Source organism: Betta splendens, chromosome 13, assembly GCF_900634795.4.
Source record: "Betta splendens chromosome 13, fBetSpl5.4, whole genome shotgun sequence".
NCBI classification, from domain to species: Eukaryota; Metazoa; Chordata; class Actinopteri; order Anabantiformes; family Osphronemidae; genus Betta; species Betta splendens.
The window spans coordinates 9346870-9368250 of record NC_040893.2 but is presented as its reverse complement, the minus strand read 5'-3'; the positions used below and the strand labels follow the sequence as shown (position 1 = coordinate 9368250).

Here is a 21381-nt window from a genome sequence, read left to right as displayed (position 1 = left end):
AACCGGTACACGGACCTAGCAAAACAAGTTTGGGCAACTACAACATGGGTTTTCGGTATGTGCTACAGTCCCTGGTGGTCTAGTGGCTAGGATTCGGCGCTCTCACCGCCGCGGCCCGGGTTCGATTCCCGGTCAGAGAACAGCCTTATTTACCACAACCATTGTGTGGAGTTAAATACTTTAATACCTCCTTTGATTAAATCCTTATATCCCGTTTACAGCAGAATTCATGCTCACACACTGTGTTTTGCTTTCATTCACTTTGTGTCATTAATAGAATACTGTATGTCGTAATACAAATATACGGTAAAATGTCTTCAGCATAGAAAATGAGTCTTAGTTTTAAATGATACATGTGAAGAAAGCGAAGGTCATGGTGTGCCAGCCCAACTGTTCATGTGCTGCTCCATATCCTGGCCTGTGAAGTTCAATGCACAGCCAGTACAGTACACAAACACGTAACAATAAACGTATTAGACAGTGACCTGACTGAACAAATGTATGGCAACCTGCCTGAAAGGTGTGGTTTGCCACAAGCAAATCAGTCGCTGGTGGTCTAGTGGCTAGGATCCGGCACTCTCACCGCTGTAACCTAGGTTTGATTCCCTACAACAACCACTGTATGACATTAAATACATTTCTGTATGACATTAAATACATTTATACATTTAACAGACTCAATGTTTGAGCCCTGGATGTTCACCGTTGTGTGTGGTGGAGGGGACCTTCTGAAATCAAGTACTAACTCTTTGGTTTTGCTGGTGTTCAGAAACAGGTGGTTTTTCTTACACCAACTCACAAAGTCAAAGGCGGCCCCCCTGTACTCCTGCTCATCCCCCCGGTACACAGCCAACAATGCCGGTGTCATCTGAGAACTTCTGCAAGTGACAGTGGTGGGAGTTGTACTTGAAGTCTGACTTATACAGAGTAAACAGAAAGGGGGAGAGCACCATCCCCTGAGGTGCCTCCGTGCTGCAGACTACCACATCTGACACAGTCATGCAGCCTCACACCTGTGGCCTGTCTGTAAAGCAGTTCATGGCGTAAGCAGCCAGATGTGGCCAGATAGTGGTCCAAGCAGTCAGACCTGCCACCACCAGCTTCCTCCTTAGCAGTGATGGTTCAATAAAAGCACTGGAGAAGTCAAAAAACATTACTCTCAAGGTGCTCCCAGAGGACTCCAGGTGAGACAGGGCCCGATGCCGCAGGTAGATGATGGCATCATTCATCCCGATGCCTGGTAGATAAGCAAACTGCTGAGTGCTGAGGTCACCTTGGTGACTGAGCATGATCCCCTCTATTGCATTCATAAAGTGGGAGGTTAAGGCCACTTAACTAGAACCAGAACCTGAAGTCCTCCAGAGTACTGGTACTCTCTCCAGGCTGAGGCTTAGGTTGAATATGGACAGACACACTGCCTGATAACCCTGGAGCTGGTGTGATCAGGGCCTGTTGCCTTTCTGGCCTTGGTCTTCCTTAACTCCCTCCTAACCTGGTTCAGAGTGAGGCAGAAGGGGATGGATGGTGGCTTGTCTGGAGCTGTGGGTTGTTGCGTGGGTCCCATTGTTGTGTTCGGAAGAAGGGCAGAGTTGACTGCATAGTGCTGAGGTGTGAACAGCCGTAGCTCGGATGAGATGCCTGGAATAAAAAAGGTGTGAAGAGGCGGCTATATGGATGGAGACTGGGTAGAACCAAATCTATTAAATCTATTAACTCATTTACCCAGGCTTGGTCACCTATGACCTGGCTACCATTTCCAGCCTCGCCGTGGCCTGAGATGTGTTTCAGTCCTGTGGTGTCAAAACAATCCTTCTCTGTACAGATCTTCACAGTTTTTACCTGTAGTGTCTACTGTTTCACCGCCGCATTGAACCAGGTTGTGGTCAGAGTGTCCTACAGTAAAGGCGGGTGGGGGGCAGAGGTATATGCATTCTTGACATTAGCATATAGAGGGTCCAGAGTTTAATTGTCCCTTGTGTGGGAGTTACATACTGAATGAAGTTCGACAGGGTGGTGAAAAAGGGGGTGCAGGCATGGTTGAAGTCCCCAGAGATGAAAATCAGGGCCTGCGCATGCTTTTGTTGAAGCTGAGACACGGTGCTGTGCATTAGCTTTCCTTAATGTCATTGATAAATTAGACTGCCCCCACGTCCGTATAACACTGCCCTCAGAGGCACATAAGGAAGATTACATCAACAGGAAATATTTCCATAGTACAGTAGCAATGTTCACGTGGCAAGGATTGGGCGCTCTCACCGCCCGGGTTCGATTCCCGGTCAGGGAACAACTTTCTTTACATACACAACTGTTGTGTAGCAAAAAATACATTTGTTACTTCCTTAATTAAATTCTTATACTACTTTTACTTCAGAAATGATGGCCACATGCTGTGCATTGCTTTCATCGCTTTGTGTAAAGTTCAGTCATTAATAGAATACCATACCTCATGCACCAAATATGTTCTCATCATAGAGTTTGAGTTGTTTTTAGCCATGTAAATGTAATATCCTAAGAAAGTGACAGCCCTGGTGCGCCAGCCAGGATGTTCATGTGCTTGTCCGCATCCTGGCCTGTGAATTCCAATGCAGAGCCGGTACAAGTACATGAACATGCAACTAAAACCATGATGGGCAGTGACCTGATTGACCAATTATCTGGCAAACTGCCTGCAAGGCAGGTTTTTGGGCTAAAAAAACAGTCCCTCGTAGTCTAGTGGCTAGGATTCGGTGCTCTCACCGCCGCGGCCCGGGTTCGATTCCCGGTCAGGGAACAGCTTTCTTTACATATACACCTGTTGTGTAGCAAAAAATACATTTGTTACTTCCTTAATTAAATTCTTATACTACTTTTACTCCAGAAGTGATCTCCACACGCTGCACATTGCTTTCATTCACTTTGTGTAGAGATCAGTCATTAATAGAGTACCATATCTCATTAACCACATATGTTTTCATTATAGGGTTTGAATTGTTTTTAGCCATGTAAATGATATATCCTAAGAAAGTGACAGCCCTGGTGCGCCAGGCAGGCTGTTCATGTGCTTGTCCGCATCCTGGCCTGTGAATTCTAATGCACAGCCGGTACAAGTACATGAACATGCAACTAAAACCATGATGGGCAGTGACCTGTGTGACCAATTATCTGGCAAGTTGCCTGCAAGGCAGGTTTTTCGGCCAAAAGTACAGTCCTTGGTGGTCTAGTGGCTAGGATTTGGCGCTTTCACCGCCGCAGCCCAGGTACGATTCCCGGTCAGGGAATAGCTTGCTTTACATATATACCTGTTGTGTAGCAAAAAATACATTTGTTACTTCCTTTCATAAATCCTTATTATACTTTTACTTCAGAAGTGATCTCCACACGCTGCACATTGCTTTCATTCACTTTGTGTAGAGATCAGTCATTAATAGAGTAACATATCTCATTAACCAAATATGTTTTTATTATAGAGTTTGAGTTGTTTTTAGCAATGTAAATGATATATCCTAAGAAAGTGACAGCCATGGTGCGCCAGCCAGGCTGTTCATGTGCTTGTCCGCATCCTGGCCTGTAAATTCCAATGGACAGCCGGTCCAGTACGTAAACATGCAGGCAGTGACCTGATTAACCAAATATCGGACAAACTGCCTGCAAGGCAGGTTTTTGGGCTAAAAAACAGTCCCTGGTGGTCTAGTGGCTAGGATTCGGCGCTTTCACCGCTGCGGCCCGGGTTCGATTCCCGGTCAGGAAACAGCTTTCTTTACATACACACCTGTTGTGTACCAAAAAATACATTTGTTACTTCCTTCCTACATGTACTTTTACTTCAGAAGTGATATCCACACGCTGCACATTGCTTTCATTCACTTTGTGTAGAGATCAGTCATTAATAGAGTACCATATCTCATTAACCAAATATGTTCTCATCATAGAGTTTGAGTTGTTTTTAGCCATGTAAATGATATATCCTACGAAAGTGACAGCCCTGGTGCGCCAGCCAGGGTGTTCAAGTGCTTGTCCGCATCCTGGCCTGTGAATTCCATTGCACAGCCGGTCCAGTACGTAAACATGCAAGCAGTGACCTGATTAACCAAATATCGGACAAACTGCCTGCAAGACAGGTTTTTGGGCTAAAAAAACAGTCCCTGGTGGTCTAGTGGCTAGGATTTGGCGCTCTCACCGCCGCGGCCTGGGTTCGAGTCCCGGTCAGGGAACAACTTTCTTTACATACACAACTGTTGTGTAGCAAAAAATACATGTGTTACTTCCTTTCTACATGTACTTTTACTTCAGAAGTGATATCCACACGCTGCACATTGCTTTCATTCACTTTGTGTAGAGATCAGTCATTAATAGAGTACCATATCTCATTAACCAAATATGTTTTCATTATAGAGTTTGAGTTGTTTTTAACCATGTAAATGATATATCCTAAGAAAGTGACAGCCATGGTGCGCCAGCCAGGATGTTCATGTGCTTGTCCGCATCCTGGCCTGTAAATTCCAATGGACAGCCGGTCCAGTACGTAAACATGCAGGCAGTGACCTGATTAACCAAATATCGGACAAACTGCCTGCAAGGCAGGTTTTCGGGCTAAAAAAACAGTCCCTGGTGGTCTAGTGGCTAGGATTCGGTGCTCTCACCGCCGCGACCGGGGTTCGATTCCCGTTCAGGGAACAACTTTCTTTACATACACAACTGTTGTGTAGCAAAAAATACATTTGTTACTTCCTTCCTACATGTACTTTTACTTCAGAAGTGATATCCACACGCTGCACATTGCTTTCATTCACTTTGTGTAGAGATCAGTCATTAATAGAGTACCATATCTCATTAACCAAATATGTTCTCATCATAGAGTTTGAGTTGTTTTTAGCCATGTAAATGATATATCCTACGAAAGTGACAGCCCTGGTGCGCCAGCCAGGGTGTTCAAGTGCTTGTCCGCATCCTGGCCTGTGAATTCCATTGCACAGCCGGTCCAGTACGTAAACATGCAAGCAGTGACCTGATTAACCAAATATCGGACAAACTGCCTGCAAGACAGGTTTTTGGGCTAAAAAAACAGTCCCTGGTGGTCTAGTGGCTAGGATTTGGCGCTCTCACCGCCGCGGCCTGGGTTCGAGTCCCGGTCAGGGAACAACTTTCTTACATACACAACTGTTGTGTAGCAAAAAATACATGTGTTACTTCCTTTCTACATGTACTTTTACTTCAGAAGTGATATCCACACGCTGCACATTGCTTTCATTCACTTTGTGTAGAGATCAGTCATTAATAGAGTACCATATCTCATTAACCAAATATGTTTTCATTATAGAGTTTGAGTTGTTTTTAACCATGTAAATGATATATCCTAAGAAAGTGACAGCCATGGTGCGCCAGCCAGGATGTTCATGTGCTTGTCCGCATCCTGGCCTGTAAATTCCAATGGACAGCTGGTCCAGTACGTAAACATGCAGGCAGTGACCTGATTAACCAATTATCTGGCCAACTGCCTGCAAGGCAGGTTTTTGGGCTAAAAAAACAGTACCTGGTGGTCTAGTGGCTAGGATTCGGCGCTCTCACCGCCGCGGCCTGGGTTCGATTCCCGGTCAGGGAACAACTTTCTTTACATACACAACTGTTGTGTAGCAAAAAATACATTTGTTACTTCCTTCCTACATGTACTTTTACTTCAGAAGTGATATCCACACGCTGCACATTGCTTTCATTCACTTTGTGTAGAGATCAGTCATTAATAGAGTACCATATCTCATTAACCAAATATGTTCTCATCATAGAGTTTGAGTTGTTTTTAGCCATGTAAATGATATATCCTACGAAAGTGACAGCCCTGGTGCGCCAGCCAGGGTGTTCAAGTGCTTGTCCGCATCCTGGCCTGTGAATTCCAATGCACAGCCGGTCCAGTACGTAAACATGCAGGCAGTGACCTGATTAACCAATTATCTGGCCAACTGCCTGCAAGGCAGGTTTTTGGGCTAAAAAAACAGTACCTGGTGGTCTAGTGGCTAGGATTCGGCGCTCTCACCGCCGCGGCCTGGGTTCGATTCCCGGTCAGGGAACAACTTTCTTTACATACACAACTGTTGTGTAGCAAAAAATACATTTGTTACTTCCTTCCTACTTTTACTTCAGAAGTGATATCCACACGCTGCACATTGCTTTCATTCACTTTGTGTAGAGATCAGTCATTAATAGAGTACCATATCTCATTAACCAAATATGTTCTCATCATAGAGTTTGAGTTGTTTTTAGCCATGTAAATGATATATCATAAGAAAGTGACAGCCCTGGTGCGCCAGCCAGGGTGTTCAAGTGCTTGTCCGCATCCTGGCCTGTGAATTCCAATGCACAGCCGGTCCAGTACGTAAACATGCAGGCAGTGACCTGATTAACCAATTATCTGGCCAACTGCCTGCAAGGCAGGTTTTTGGGCTAAAAAAACAGTCCCTGGTGGTCTAGTGGCTAGGATTTGGTGCTCTCACCGCCGCGGCCGGGGTTCGATTCCCGTTCAGGGAACAACTTTCTTTACATACACAACTGTTGTGTAGCAAAAAATACATTTGTTACTTCCTTCCTACATGTACTTTTACTTCAGAAGTGATATCCACACGCTGCACATTGCTTTCATTCACTTTGTGTAGAGATCAGTCATTAATAGAGTACCATATCTCATTAACCAAATATGTTCTCATCATAGAGTTTGAGTTGTTTTTAGCCATGTAAATGATATATCCTACGAAAGTGACAGCCCTGGTGCGCCAGCCAGGGTGTTCAAGTGCTTGTCCGCATCCTGGCCTGTGAATTCCATTGCACAGCCGGTCCAGTACGTAAACATGCAAGCAGTGACCTGATTAACCAAATATCGGACAAACTGCCTGCAAGACAGGTTTTTGGGCTAAAAAAACAGTCCCTGGTGGTCTAGTGGCTAGGATTTGGCGCTCTCACCGCCGCGGCCTGGGTTCGATTCCCGGTCAGGGAACAACTTTCTTTACATACACAACTGTTGTGTAGCAAAAAATACATGTGTTACTTCCTTTCTACATGTACTTTTACTTCAGAAGTGATATCCACACGCTGCACATTGCTTTCATTCACTTTGTGTAGAGATCAGTCATTAATAGAGTACCATATCTCATTAACCAAATATGTTTTTATTATAGAGTTTGAGTTGTTTTTAACCATGTAAATGATATATCCTAAGAAAGTGACAGCCATGGTGCGCCAGCCAGGATGTTCATGTGCTTGTCCGCATCCTGGCCTGTAAATTCCAATGGACAGCCGGTCCAGTACGTAAACATGCAGGCAGTGACCTGATTAACCAATTATCTGGCCAACTGCCTGCAAGGCAGGTTTTTGGGCTAAAAAAACAGTCCCTGGTGGTCTAGTGGCTAGGATTCGGCGCTCTCACCGCTGCGGCCTGGGTTCGATTCCCGGTCAGGGAACAACTTTCTTTACATACACAACTGTTGTGTAGCAAAAAATACATTTGTTACTTCCTTCCTACATGTACTTTTACTTCAGAAGTGATATCCACACGCTGCACATTGCTTTCATTCACTTTGTGTAGAGATCAGTCATTAATAGAGTACCATATCTCATTAACCAAATATGTTCTCATCATAGAGTTTGAGTTGTTTTTAGCCATGTAAATGATATATCCTACGAAAGTGACAGCCCTGGTGCGCCAGCCAGGGTGTTCAAGTGCTTGTCCGCATCCTGGCCTGTGAATTCCATTGCACAGCCGGTCCAGTACGTAAACATGCAAGCAGTGACCTGATTAACCAAATATCGGACAAACTGTCTGCAAGACAGGTTTTTGGGCTAAAAAAACAGTCCCTGGTGGTCTAGTGGCTAGGATTCGGCGCTCTCACCGCCGCGGCCTGGGTTCGATTCCCGGTCAGGGAACAACTTTCTTTACATACACAACTGTTGTGTAGCAAAAAATACATTTGTTACTTCCTTAATTAAATTCTTATACTACTTTTACTCCAGAAGTGATCTCCACACGCTGCACATTGCTTTCATTCACTTTGTGTAGAGATCAGTCATTAATGGAGTACCATATCTCATTAACCAAATATGTTCTCATCATAGAGTTTGAGTTGTTTTTAGCAATGTAAATGATATATCCTAAGAAAGTGTCAGCCATGGTGCGCCAGCCAGGCTGTTCATGTGCTTGTCCGCATCCTGGCCTGTAAATTCCAATGGACAGCCGGTCCAGTACGTAAACATGCAGGCAGTGACCTGATTAACCAAATATCGGACAAACTGCCTGCAAGGCAGGTTTTCGGGCTAAAAAAACAGTACCTGGTGGTCTAGTGGCTAGGATTCGGTGCTCTCACCGCCGCGACCGGGGTTCGATTCCCGTTCAGGGAACAACTTTCTTTACATACACAACTGTTGTGTAGCAAAAAATACATTTGTTACTTCCTTCCTACATGTACTTTTACTTCAGAAGTGATATCCACACGCTGCACATTGCTTTCATTCACTTTGTGTAGAGATCAGTCATTAATAGAGTACCATATCTCATTAACCAAATATGTTCTCATCATAGAGTTTGAGTTGTTTTTAGCCATGTAAATGATATATCCTACGAAAGTGACAGCCCTGGTGCGCCAGCCAGGGTGTTCAAGTGCTTGTCCGCATCCTGGCCTGTGAATTCCATTGCACAGCCGGTCCAGTACGTAAACATGCAAGCAGTGACCTGATTAACCAAATATCGGACAAACTGCCTGCAAGACAGGATTTTGGGCTAAAAAAACAGTCCCTGGTGGTCTAGTGGCTAGGATTTGGCGCTCTCACCGCCGCGGCCTGGGTTCGAGTCCCGGTCAGGGAACAACTTTCTTTACATACACAACTGTTGTGTAGCAAAAAATACATGTGTTACTTCCTTTCTACATGTACTTTTACTTCAGAAGTGATATCCACACGCTGCACATTGCTTTCATTCACTTTGTGTAGAGATCAGTCATTAATAGAGTACCATATCTCATTAACCAAATATGTTTTCATTATAGAGTTTGAGTTGTTTTTAACCATGTAAATGATATATCCTAAGAAAGTGACAGCCATGGTGCGCCAGCCAGGATGTTCATGTGCTTGTCCGCATCCTGGCCTGTAAATTCCAATGGACAGCCGGTCCAGTACGTAAACATGCAGGCAGTGACCTGATTAACCAATTATCTGGCCAACTGCCTGCAAGGCAGGTTTTTGGGCTAAAAAAACAGTACCTGGTGGTCTAGTGGCTAGGATTCGGCGCTCTCACCGCCGCGGCCTGGGTTCGATTCCCGGTCAGGGAACAACTTTCTTTACATACACAACTGTTGTGTAGCAAAAAATACATTTGTTACTTCCTTCCTACATGTACTTTTACTTCAGAAGTGATATCCACACGCTGCACATTGCTTTCATTCACTTTGTGTAGAGATCAGTCATTAATAGAGTACCATATCTCATTAACCAAATATGTTCTCATCATAGAGTTTGAGTTGTTTTTAGCCATGTAAATGATATATCCTACGAAAGTGACAGCCCTGGTGCGCCAGCCAGGGTGTTCAAGTGCTTGTCCGCATCCTGGCCTGTGAATTCCATTGCACAGCCGGTCCAGTACGTAAACATGCAGGCAGTGACCTGATTAACCAATTATCTGGCCAACTGCCTGCAAGGCAGGTTTTTGGGCTAAAAAAACAGTCCCTGTTGGTCTAGTGGCTAGGATTTGGCGCTCTCACCGCCGCGGCCTGGGTTCGATTCCCGGTCAGGGAACAACTTTCTTTACATACACAACTGTTGTGTAGCAAAAAATACATGTGTTACTTCCTTTCTACATGTACTTTTACTTCAGAAGTGATATCCACACGCTGCACATTGCTTTCATTCACTTTGTGTAGAGATCAGTCATTAATAGAGTACCATATCTCATTAACCAAATATGTTTTCATTATAGAGTTTGAGTTGTTTTTAACCATGTAAATGATATATCCTAAGAAAGTGACAGCCATGGTGCGCCAGCCAGGATGTTCATGTGCTTGTCCGCATCCTGGCCTGTAAATTCCAATGGACAGCCGGTCCAGTACGTAAACATGCAGGCAGTGACCTGATTAACCAATTATCTGGCCAACTGCCTGCAAGGCAGGTTTTTGGGCTAAAAAAACAGTACCTGGTGGTCTAGTGGCTAGGATTCGGCGCTCTCACCGCTGCGGCCTGGGTTTGATTCCCGGTCAGGGAACAACTTTCTTTACATACACAACTGTTGTGTAGCAAAAAATACATTTGTTACTTCCTTCCTACATGTACTTTTACTTCAGAAGTGATATCCACACGCTGCACATTGCTTTCATTCACTTTGTGTAGAGATCAGTCATTAATAGAGTACCATATCTCATTAACCAAATATGTTCTCATCATAGAGTTTGAGTTGTTTTTAGCCATGTAAATGATATATCCTACGAAAGTGACAGCCCTGGTGCGCCAGCCAGGGTGTTCAAGTGCTTGTCCGCATCCTGGCCTGTGAATTCCATTGCACAGCCGGTCCAGTACGTAAACATGCAAGCAGTGACCTGATTAACCAAATATCGGACAAACTGTCTGCAAGACAGGTTTTTGGGCTAAAAAAACAGTCCCTGGTGGTCTAGTGGCTAGGATTCGGCGCTCTCACCGCCGCGGCCTGGGTTCGATTCCCGGTCAGGGAACAACTTTCTTTACATACACAACTGTTGTGTAGCAAAAAATACATTTGTTACTTCCTTAATTAAATTCTTATACTACTTTTACTCCAGAAGTGATCTCCACACGCTGCACATTGCTTTCATTCACTTTGTGTAGAGATCAGTCATTAATGGAGTACCATATCTCATTAACCAAATATGTTCTCATCATAGAGTTTGAGTTGTTTTTAGCAATGTAAATGATATATCCTAAGAAAGTGTCAGCCATGGTGCGCCAGCCAGGCTGTTCATGTGCTTGTCCGCATCCTGGCCTGTAAATTCCAATGGACAGCCGGTCCAGTACGTAAACATGCAGGCAGTGACCTGATTAACCAAATATCGGACAAACTGCCTGCAAGGCAGGTTTTCGGGCTAAAAAAACAGTCCCTGGTGGTCTAGTGGCTAGGATTCGATGCTCTCACCGCCGCGACCGGGGTTCGATTCCCGTTCAGGGAACAACTTTCTTTACATACACAACTGTTGTGTAGCAAAAAATACATTTGTTACTTCCTTCCTACATGTACTTTTACTTCAGAAGTGATATCCACACGCTGCACATTGCTTTCATTCACTTTGTGTAGAGATCAGTCATTAATAGAGTACCATATCTCATTAACCAAATATGTTCTCATCATAGAGTTTGAGTTGTTTTTAGCCATGTAAATGATATATCCTACAAAAGTGACAGCCCTGTTGCGCCAGCCAGGGTGTTCAAGTGCTTGTCCGCATCCTGGCCTGTGAATTCCATTGCACAGCCGGTCCAGTACGTAAACATGCAGGCAGTGACCTGATTAACCAATTATCTGGCCAACTGCCTGCAAGGCAGGTTTTTGGGCTAAAAAAACAGTACCTGGTGGTCTAGTGGCTAGGATTCGGCGCTCTCACCGCCGCGGCCTGGGTTCGATTCCCGGTCAGGGAACAACTTTCTTTACATACACAACTGTTGTGTAGCAAAAAATACATTTGTTACTTCCTTCCTACATGTACTTTTACTTCAGAAGTGATATCCACACGGTGCACATTGCTTTCATTTACTTTGTGTAGAGATCAGTCATTAATAGAGTACCATATCTCATTAACCAAATATGTTCTCATCATAGAGTTTGAGTTGTTTTTAGCCATGTAAATGATATATCCTACGAAAGTGACAGCCCTGGTGCGCCAGCCAGGGTGTTCAAGTGCTTGTCCGCATCCTGGCCTGTGAATTCCATTGCACAGCCGGTCCAGTACGTAAACATGCAAGCAGTGACCTGATTAACCAAATATCGGACAAACTGTCTGCAAGACAGGTTTTTGGGCTAAAAAAACAGTCCCTGGTGGTCTAGTGGCTAGGATTCGGCGCTCTCACCGCCGCGGCCTGGGTTCGATTCCCGGTCAGGGAACACCTTTCTTTACATACACAACTGTTGTGTAACAATAAATATATTTGTTACTTCCCTAATTAAATTTTTATACTACTTTTACTTCAGAAATGATGGCCACATGCTGTTCATTACTTTCATTCGCTTTGTGTAAAGTTCAGTCATTAATAGAATACCATACCTCATGCACCAAATATGTTCTCATCATAGAGTTTGAGTTGTTTTTAGCCATGTAAATGTAATATCCTAAGAAAGTGACAGCCCTGGTGCGCCAGCCAGGATGTTCATGTGCTTGTCCGCATCCTGGCCTGTGAATTCCAATGCAGAGCCGGTACAAGTACATGAACATGCAACTAAAACCATGATGGGCAGTGACCTGATTGACCAATTATCTGGCAAACTGCCTGCAAGGCAGGTTTTTGGGCTGAAAAAACAGTCCCTGGTGGTCTAGTGGCTAGGATTCGGCGCTTTCACCCTTGGGCCCGGGTTCGATTCCCGGTCAGGGAACAGATTTCTTTACATACACACCTGTTGTGTAGCAAAAAATACATTTGTTACTTCCTTAATTAAATTCTTTTACTACTTTTACTCCATAAGTGATCTCCACACGCTGCACATTGCTTTCATTCACTTTGTGTAGAGATCAGTCATTAATAGAGTACCATATCTCATTAACCAAATATGTTTTCATTATAGGGTTTGAATTGTTTTTAGCCATGTAAATGATATATCCTAAGAAAGTGACAGCCATGGTGCGCAAGCCAGGCTGTTCATGTGCTTGTCCGCATCCTGGCCTGTGAATCCTAATGCACAGCCGGTCCAGTACGTAAACATGCAGGCAGTGACCTGATTAACCAATTATCTGGCAAACTGCCTGCAAGGCAGGTTTTTGGGCTTAAAAAACGGTCCCTGGTGATCTAGTGGCTAGGATTCGGCGCTCTCACCGCCGCGGCCCGGGTTTGATTCCCGGTCAGGGAACAACTTTCTTTACATACACAACTGTTGTGTAGCAAAAAATACATTTGTTACTTCCTTCCTACTTTTACTTCAGAAGTGATATCCACACGCTGCACATTGCTTTTATTCACTTTGTGTAGAGATCAGTCATTAATAGAGTACCATATCTCATTAACCAAATATGTTCTCATCATAGAGTTTGAGTTGTTTTTAGCCATGTAAATGATATATCATAAGAAAGTGACAGCCCTGGTGCGCCAGCCAGGGTGTTCATGTGCTTGTCCGCATCCTGGCCTGTGAATTCCAATGCACAGCCGGTCCAGTACGTAAACATGCAGGCAGTGACCTGATTAACCAATTATCTGGCCAACTGCCTGCAAGGCAGGTTTTTGGGCTAAAAAAACAGTCCCTGGTGGTCTAGTGGCTAGGATTCGGTGCTCTCACCGCCGCGGCCCGGGTTCGATTCCCGTTCAGGGAACAACTTTCTTTAAATACACAACTGTTGTGTAGCAAAAAATACATTTGTTACTTCCTTCCTACTTTTACTTCAGAAGTGATATCCACACGCTGCACATTGCTTTCATTCACTTTGTGTAGAGATCAGTCATTAATAGAGTACCATATTGTAATGGAAAAATTGTACTTTAATGCTTCTTGGGTTCATTTCTGACTCTGCATAGTGACCATGCATTCTGTACTTGTTGATTAGACCCAGAACTGAGCATTCTCAGACAGACAATCTATCTCCCTCTCAAGGTGACCGATTGTTCATGGCCTGAGTCTGCCTTTTAACCCTGGGCTCAGGCTCCTTTCTGTCTGATGCCTCACCAGACCCAAGGCTGTAGCCTTGTTTATTCCCTGTGTAATATGAACATCTTCACCCACAGTGTGATAAGGAGATTCCACCAGGTCCAGGGAAAAAGGTTAAAAGGCAGAAGCAACTTGAGGATCGTGGGCTCTTTGCATCACACCTTCGTGGTGTGTGCACTGATCTCCCCAGCTGGTTTTCTTTTCTTTTTGATTTGCTTTCCCCATTATTTTTATTTTCTTTATTATTTCAATAAATCGCACAAAAAGGACAACTCTCTCTCATCTACTTCTTTATGGAAAATTTCCACCACAGAAATTGGCGTCTACGAACAGGATCCGCTGCAGGTCGTCTGGACGGTGTGACCAGGGACGGCGGTCCTGAGGACTAGGGTCGCTCAGCCTCCAAACCTCTACAGCTGTTCTGAGTGGGAGGACTGCTCACCCGTCTGGATCGCCTCTGACGAGATCCAACGAACTCAAAAATCCAACGAACACAAAATCCAACCTCTACTCGGCCCGGTGAGAGAGATTCCGTTTTGTTGCGACTTGTTGAAGAAAAAAAAAAAAAAAAAACAGATCGGGTTTGAAATTGGTTTCAGTTATTCGGGGTTTACTTGGTTCTGATCATTTGGTTTAGGGAAAGTAAGGCAAATAACAATTAATTCTAAAACATCTGCAACTAGACTAAAACAAACAACGACAAAAGAAAAATATAATTAGGACTAGAGATAATAATATTTCTAAAACGACTATTTGGCTGAAAACATCCAAAAATATTATATATATTTTTTTTTATTTTAAATTTAATATTCGGGTAAAATTAATTAGGTCAAAGTCTGCCCTGGTGGTCGAGACGGTGGTTGCTAAGGGTTGGCTCGTGGGACCGAGCTTGTTTTGTCTGTATTGAGGATACAGACCAGTGTGCAGATCTGAGCGCAGTCCAAAGGGTGTGGACAAGGAAATAAAAGACGGCTTCTGAAATATGGAGCGCGTTTGCAGGGGGAAGTGGTTTTGAGATACGAGGGACCCGGGTCTTAGAGGGGCCTGACGGTGAGGGACCACTTCCGAGAACCCTGTCGCTGATCTGAGCGGTTCCCTTTCTACGGAGACGTCCGTGGAAGAGAAATTTCGAAAAAAGGTTCCGGCCGGAACACATAAAAATCTAAGGCAGGAAACCGCCGGGACTCTGAAAGATGGGTTCGGGGCAATCTAAGTCTCCACCACCAGACTGCAGCATTACAAAATTAACGAGACGTAAATATGGTGATGAGTGCGTGTCATGTCTTCACGACTGGACAAAACATTATGGGTTTCAAGAAGGTGGATCACTCAGTGTGAAGGACATACGCGCTTTAAAAGAAAAATTAGAAGAGAAGGAGAAACAGCTCCGTAAAAGTAGAACGATCAAAGTTAAAACCTTAGAAGAAATTGAATTAAACAACAGATGCCTTGAGTTTTGGGTTCAAGAATCAGAACGCAGGGAAAGAGAGAAATGCCAAAAGAAGGGAGAAAGGACAAAAGTGGTGACGTAGCTGGCAGAAAAGATAACAACTCTGTGGAGGCTCACACACCGCCACTATACACACACCACACACATATCATGTCAAGAGCAAATGCTCCCATTCTTTCTGCTCTCTATTCTAATGCAGAACTGAGCGCGATGAGGGTAAATCCGGATCTGGACTCCTTTCCCACCATCAGCAGAAGAACCGAAGGAGAAGAAGCGCCAACCAACAACCAGAACAGGGTGGAAGCTCTGACACCACAGCAGCTGGAGGACACAGACCACAGCATGGACGCCTCAGCGACTCCCACAACGTCTGCAGCCATCACGTTCTGGGCTCATCAGATGAACCAGCTACTACAAGCGTGTGTGTCTGACAGACACCTGCTTATGACAATCAGCAAAGGAAAACAAGGACAGAGCAACAGCAGAGAAGACGTGCTCTGACACAGACACTGGTTGAAACAACAGGAGAGGCTTCAGACGTGATCGGCCCAAAAGAGCTGCATCTGAGGATCCAGGAAAGGTCTGTCATCGAGGAACAACTGTCCCATCGAAAGGCTTCACCCACTGGCGCTCACATCAGACTGATGGTTGGGGAAGGAGGAAGGTGACGGTTCCTTTTCACGTGACGTACAAGACGGTACCGCAAAAACACACACACATTCATACACGCAATGAAGAAACACGCTTACAGCTGATACACGCTCAAATTCATGTTCATGCTTATCTGCTCGCAATGAAGAATCGCTTTTTGCTCAAAGGAATCCCACAGAGTGATTTTAAAATGATGACAAACAGCTAAATGACAACTGCTGCATGACTTTACAGTCTGATGGGTTTAAACTATTTTAATTTGCAACAAATTCAGTAATAAAATCCTTCATGTTTCTAAAAAAGATTTGTGCACAATATAGGTTTGTCTGGCCAGACTGTAGGAAAAAAAAACAAAACCAGACTATAGGAAGACTGAAACTGACTGAAACAGACTATAAATGACTATTAAAGGGAAGACGACTATTAGAGAGAAGTAATAATAATTACTGTACATACCAGACAATAAAAGAAAAACTTACTGTGCCTCTGTCTTGCACGACATCAGACGGCAAGACACTCATTTTTGCTTTCAAACTTATGCCCAGTAAATTTATTAGGAAGAGATCTCATGTGTAGTTTAGGTATTTCACTGATTTCCACTCCGGAGGGAGTGCAGGTCACAACCACGGACAATGTGAATAATTATTCCTTTGTTTGTGCTAATTTCAGCTCAGAGCCGCTGCTCTACTCTTATCAGTGGCTGCTGAAGGGAGGGGCTGTAACTGAGGCCCTCATACAGGCTGCTCGACAGCTTGTTTCCTCACAGAATACGACCTTTAGAGACGCATCTGACCTGTCTTGTACAGCACATGTGTCCACTGGTCCTGATGAGGAGTTTGAAAAATCATGGTTACACACACATGCGGACAAACTGACCTCAACCTCTCTATTCTGGGATGAACATAGGTCTGCGCTTGCGATTTCTCTCACTAACGAACAAGAGAGATTTGTTGATGCTTATTCTGCAGATCCACATGTCCTTCTGTCAAAACATGACGGAGACAGATGGCAGGACTTGGGTCCTTTCGTGGACAGATGTCAACGGGAAGGAGACTGGCAAACGACTTCCGACCCGAATGTGATGTATTCACCTACTTTGCATGCTTACAAAAAACTTTTTCAGTCTATCTTTCATGCGCAGTGCACAGTGCACTTGGTACCACAACATTACACACACACTCCACACCACGTGTTTTTGTCAGAGGACGCTCTGACGCAGTATCCAGCCTTACAGGAAGTTCCGGCTTCCCTGTGGGCCACACACAAATATGATGTAGGTTTGATCAAAGGATGTGACCCAGTGGTCATCACGCCAAAATCTGACTACAGACCATGCAAACAGCAATACCCTTTAAAGAGAGAAGCAATTGAAGGAATAACACCGGTGTTTAACTCTCTTTTGAAAGCAGGAGTCGTTGTCCCATGTGACAACTCTCCAGTGAGGACTCCACTCTTCCCAGTTAAGAAAATCAGAGACAAAGGACAGCCAACAGAATGGAGGTTTGTCCAGGATCTGCAAGCAGTAAATGCGGCGGTCCAACCACGCGCGCCTACGGTACCGAACCCCTACACAATTCTTTCTCAGGTTCCGCCCAAGGCTAAATTTTTTTCAGTAATTGATTTGGCCAATGCTTTTTTTCAGCGTGCCCATCCACAAAGACAGTCAATTCTGGTTTGCTTTTGAATTCAACGGAAAGTCATACACTTTTACCAGACTGTGCCAGGGGTATTCAGAAAGCCCTACCATCTACAATATGGCACTAAAAGACAGCCTGGATGATCTTGTCTTGTCCCCAGGCACCGCCCTGCTGCAGTACGTTGACGACTTGATGATCTGCACTGAGGATCAGGAAACTTGCAAAGCAGATACGATCAAGCTGCTGAAACACCTGCATGGTGCTGGACACAAAGCAAGTCTGTCTAAATTACAGTTTGTTCAGACTGAAGTTACCTTCTTAGGTCACATCATCACCGCTGAAGGGAAATCCATTTCACCTAAAAGAGCTGAAGCTATTCAGAACCTGCCTAAACCGTGCACATACAAACAGCTTATGTCCTTTTTAGGCATGTGCTCTTATTGCAGGAATTTCATTCCTAACTGCGCCGTCTTGGAGGCTCCGCTTAGAGCTCTGATGCAGACGTCTTCTGCATCCACCACCCGCCTCACGTGGACATCTGAGGCTGAACAGGCGTTCACCGACCTCAAACTAGCTCTTCAGTCGGCTCCTACTTTGGGTCTGCCTGACCCTACGCGACCTTTCACCCAAACAGTGGATGAGAAATCAGGTTGTATGACCTCTGTCCTTCTACAGGATCACGGAGGGCGTCCACGCCCTGTAGCCTATTTCTCTGCTAAGCTTGACCCAGTCGCTGCGGGGCTCCCACGATGCCTCCGAGCAGTGGCTGCGGCAGAGAAAGCCGTGCTGGCATCACGTGACATTGTTGGCTATTCTGATGTCACCCTGCTGGTTCCTCATGCCGTGTCTTTGATCCTTTTGGAACAAAAAACATCGCATCTTTCTACAGCCCGATGGCTTAGATACAACACCATCCTACTGGAAATGCCAAACATCACTGTCAAAAGGTGCAATGTGCTTAACCCAGCCACTTTGTTTCCAGGCCCTGACGATGGCGAGCCTCACAACTGTGTTTCGGTCTTGAACCAGGTTTGCACTCCGCGCCCAGATCTATCGGAGGTGCCAATTCCTAACTGTGACCTCGTTCTCTTTGTTGATGGCTCCGCCTCTAGAGACCCTGCTTCGGGCCACTGTCAGGTTGGATATGCAGTCTGCACCTCTCATACTGTTTTACAGTCTGGCCCTTTGCCAGGACATTACTCTGCTCAGGCTGCGGAGTTGATTGCACTGACCGAAGCCTGTAAATTGGCTGAAGGGAAGTCTCCTACTATCTACACAGACTCCAGATACGCTTTTGGCGTCACACATGACTTTGGTGCTCTGTGGAAACACAGAAAGTTTTTGAAATCTGATGGCAAACCTATCTTGCATCATGATAAGGTTGCTGATCTGCTCGACGCAATTCTGTTACCAGCTGCAATTGCTGTATGTAAGTGCCCTGCACACACTGGGGGCACTGATCCCATCTCTGCTGGAAACGCACGCGCTGATGCTGCTGCGAAGGCAGCTGCCCGACTTCCCCTTCCCTTTGCTCCCTGCCTCTTATCCTCCACCTCTACCCGACCTCCCTCTCCTCCCTCTGCTCTCCCGGATCTTCAGACATTCTCTACCCCACAGGAACGCAAGCTCTGGCTGACGAATGGCGCCACCAGTAGCCATGGCGTTTGGTATGGGCCCGACGGCAAACCTTGCCTACCTAAACACTTTTTCCCTCATTTCGCGAAGTTGACACATGGACTAGACCATGTATCAAAGGGGGGAATGTTAGATGCTCTTACAAAACATTGGTACACTAAGGGATTTTCAATCTATGCACAAAAATACTGTGAAGCATGTATGACATGCGCCCGGCTGTGAAGATCGCAGAAAGAGCGACTTGGATCCACTCCAGCCACTGCAGGAAGGTCCCGGATCCGACAGACGACCCTCCATCTCCATCTACACCACACGAGAAAACCACCACTGTCGAAAAGAATTGAGAAGGACGACCCTCGCTGTGCTCACACACGCACTGAGGCGAGGCTGCGTTGACCGTTCAGCTAAAGGTGTGAGCCAAGCGCCGCCTGAAGCTGCGCCGATGAATCACACTATCAGACCATACATCTACACACACGCTCCTGGGAAAACACACACACGAGCAGCCTTGAGTTGCCGACGCTGGACGACGTGTAGACTCTTCACATCACGGGAGTGACAGTGACTCAGACGACATTGGAAGGAAACCTGGAGGTGATAACGAATCCCAGGTGTCTCTGTGATCAGCTGATCACAACCTGAAGAACCCCAACGAACTGTCAAGGTGTCAACAAACAGGTTGGAAACAATCTAACGCTACTGTTCAACAGGAAGAAGAAGACATTGATTGTGACCCTGTTGTTTTTGATATGTTACTCTAATATTTGCTCTAAATTATGTGATTGATTTACATGTATACCTCTCTGTGATTTTCATCCAATATTCTTAAACAAAGCATTTTATGCTCCCACTTGATTCACACTTTCACACAAATTTTTATCTTCCACTGACACAATGCACTACATTCAGGAATCCGGACACCGATTCACTCATTGATTCTGATGCTGACTCTGTAGAGGATGATGTTGACAACGAGGACCACAAAGATGACTCCGATGATGATGGTAGTGACACAGAGACTGACGCCACAATAGTTTAAATCAACATATAACCCTCTTCCTATTTTTGCTTGACTGAACGTGATCTGATTGATTATAGGCTTATGTCCCTGTCTTTCCAAAGCTCATACACAAGGGTTATTCTAGTATAACTACCCACAAAAACAGCTCACAATCTTTTATCCCTACGCCATTTACATTTTTATAAGCAATACATTTAATTCATTTTTAAAGAATGCTTTATTACTATAGAATGAATGCCACGATTGACAATTTTTACTGTTTTAATGTTTGATTAATGTGTAATCAAAAGGGGGGAAATGTAATGGAAAAATTGTACTTTAATGCTTCTTGGGTTCATTTCTGACTCTGCATAGTGACCATGCATTCTGTACTTGTTGATTAGACCCAGAACTGAGCATTCTCAGACAGACAATCTATCTCCCTCTCAAGGTGACCGATTGTTCATGGCCTGAGTCTGCCTTTTAACCCTGGGCTCAGGCTCCTTTCTGTCTGATGCCTCACCAGACCCAAGGCTGTAGCCTTGTTTATTCCCTGTGTAATATGAACATCTTCACCCACAGTGTGATAAGGAGATTCCACCAGGTCCAGGGAAAAAGGTTAAAAGGCAGAAGCAACTTGAGGATCGTGGGCTCTTTGCATCACACCTTCGTGGTGTGTGCACTGATCTCCCCAGCTGGTTTTCTTTTCTTTTTGATTTGCTTTCCCCATTATTTTTATTTTCTTTATTATTTCAATAAATCGCACAAAAAGGACAACTCTCTCTCATCTACTTCTTTATGGAAAATTTCCACCACACATATCTCATTAACCAAATATGTTCTCATCATAGAGTTTGAGTTGTTTTAGCCATGTAAATGATATATCCTGCGAAAGTGACAGCCATGGTGCGCCAGCCAGGGTGTTCAAGTGCTTGTCCGCATCCTGGCCTGTGAATTCCATTGCACAGCCGGTCCAGTACGTAAACATGCAAGCAGTGACCTGATTAACCAAATATCGGACAAACTGCCTGCAAGACAGGATTTTGGGCTAAAAAAACAGTCCCTGGTGGTCTAGTGGCTAGGATTCGATGCTCTCACCGCCGCGACCGGGGTTCGATTCCCGTTCAGGGAACAACTTTCTTTACATACACAACTGTTGTGTAGCAAAAAATACATTTGTTACTTCCTTCCT

General features: G+C 44.8%; 1 protein-coding gene and 12 non-coding genes across 13 annotated transcripts; all 13 read left to right on the top strand.

Annotated features, from left to right (window-relative positions):
- The first annotated feature begins 68 nt into the window (after positions 1-68).
- On the top strand, positions 69-140 carry trnae-cuc (transfer RNA glutamic acid (anticodon CUC)). The gene has a single exon. It is a non-coding gene; the product is annotated as a tRNA-Glu (tRNA).
- A 3515-nt stretch (positions 141-3655) lies between these two features.
- Positions 3656-3727, top strand: trnae-uuc (transfer RNA glutamic acid (anticodon UUC)). The gene has a single exon. It is a non-coding gene; the product is annotated as a tRNA-Glu (tRNA).
- A 391-nt stretch (positions 3728-4118) lies between these two features.
- trnae-cuc (transfer RNA glutamic acid (anticodon CUC)) lies at positions 4119-4190 on the top strand. Its single transcript has one exon. It is a non-coding gene; the product is annotated as a tRNA-Glu (tRNA).
- An 854-nt stretch (positions 4191-5044) lies between these two features.
- Positions 5045-5116, top strand: trnae-cuc (transfer RNA glutamic acid (anticodon CUC)). The gene has a single exon. It is a non-coding gene; the product is annotated as a tRNA-Glu (tRNA).
- A 1773-nt stretch (positions 5117-6889) lies between these two features.
- trnae-cuc (transfer RNA glutamic acid (anticodon CUC)) lies at positions 6890-6961 on the top strand. The gene has a single exon. It is a non-coding gene; the product is annotated as a tRNA-Glu (tRNA).
- Positions 6962-7352: 391 nt separating this feature from the next.
- On the top strand, positions 7353-7424 carry trnae-cuc (transfer RNA glutamic acid (anticodon CUC)). The gene has a single exon. It is a non-coding gene; the product is annotated as a tRNA-Glu (tRNA).
- Positions 7425-7815: 391 nt separating this feature from the next.
- Positions 7816-7887, top strand: trnae-cuc (transfer RNA glutamic acid (anticodon CUC)). Its single transcript has one exon. It is a non-coding gene; the product is annotated as a tRNA-Glu (tRNA).
- Positions 7888-8749: 862 nt separating this feature from the next.
- On the top strand, positions 8750-8821 carry trnae-cuc (transfer RNA glutamic acid (anticodon CUC)). The gene has a single exon. It is a non-coding gene; the product is annotated as a tRNA-Glu (tRNA).
- A 1780-nt stretch (positions 8822-10601) lies between these two features.
- On the top strand, positions 10602-10673 carry trnae-cuc (transfer RNA glutamic acid (anticodon CUC)). The gene has a single exon. It is a non-coding gene; the product is annotated as a tRNA-Glu (tRNA).
- Positions 10674-11998: 1325 nt separating this feature from the next.
- trnae-cuc (transfer RNA glutamic acid (anticodon CUC)) lies at positions 11999-12070 on the top strand. The gene has a single exon. It is a non-coding gene; the product is annotated as a tRNA-Glu (tRNA).
- Positions 12071-12955: 885 nt separating this feature from the next.
- On the top strand, positions 12956-13027 carry trnae-cuc (transfer RNA glutamic acid (anticodon CUC)). Its single transcript has one exon. It is a non-coding gene; the product is annotated as a tRNA-Glu (tRNA).
- A 385-nt stretch (positions 13028-13412) lies between these two features.
- trnae-cuc (transfer RNA glutamic acid (anticodon CUC)) lies at positions 13413-13484 on the top strand. Its single transcript has one exon. It is a non-coding gene; the product is annotated as a tRNA-Glu (tRNA).
- Positions 13485-13635: 151 nt separating this feature from the next.
- LOC129605029 (uncharacterized) lies at positions 13636-20966 on the top strand. Its single transcript, XM_055514107.1, has 2 exons — positions 13636-17472; positions 17560-20966. The coding sequence occupies exons 1-2, from the start codon at positions 17444-17446 to the stop codon at positions 19409-19411; spliced, it is 1881 nt and encodes a 626-aa protein (XP_055370082.1). The 5' UTR covers positions 13636-17443; the 3' UTR covers positions 19412-20966.
- The last annotated feature ends 415 nt before the right edge of the window (positions 20967-21381 follow it).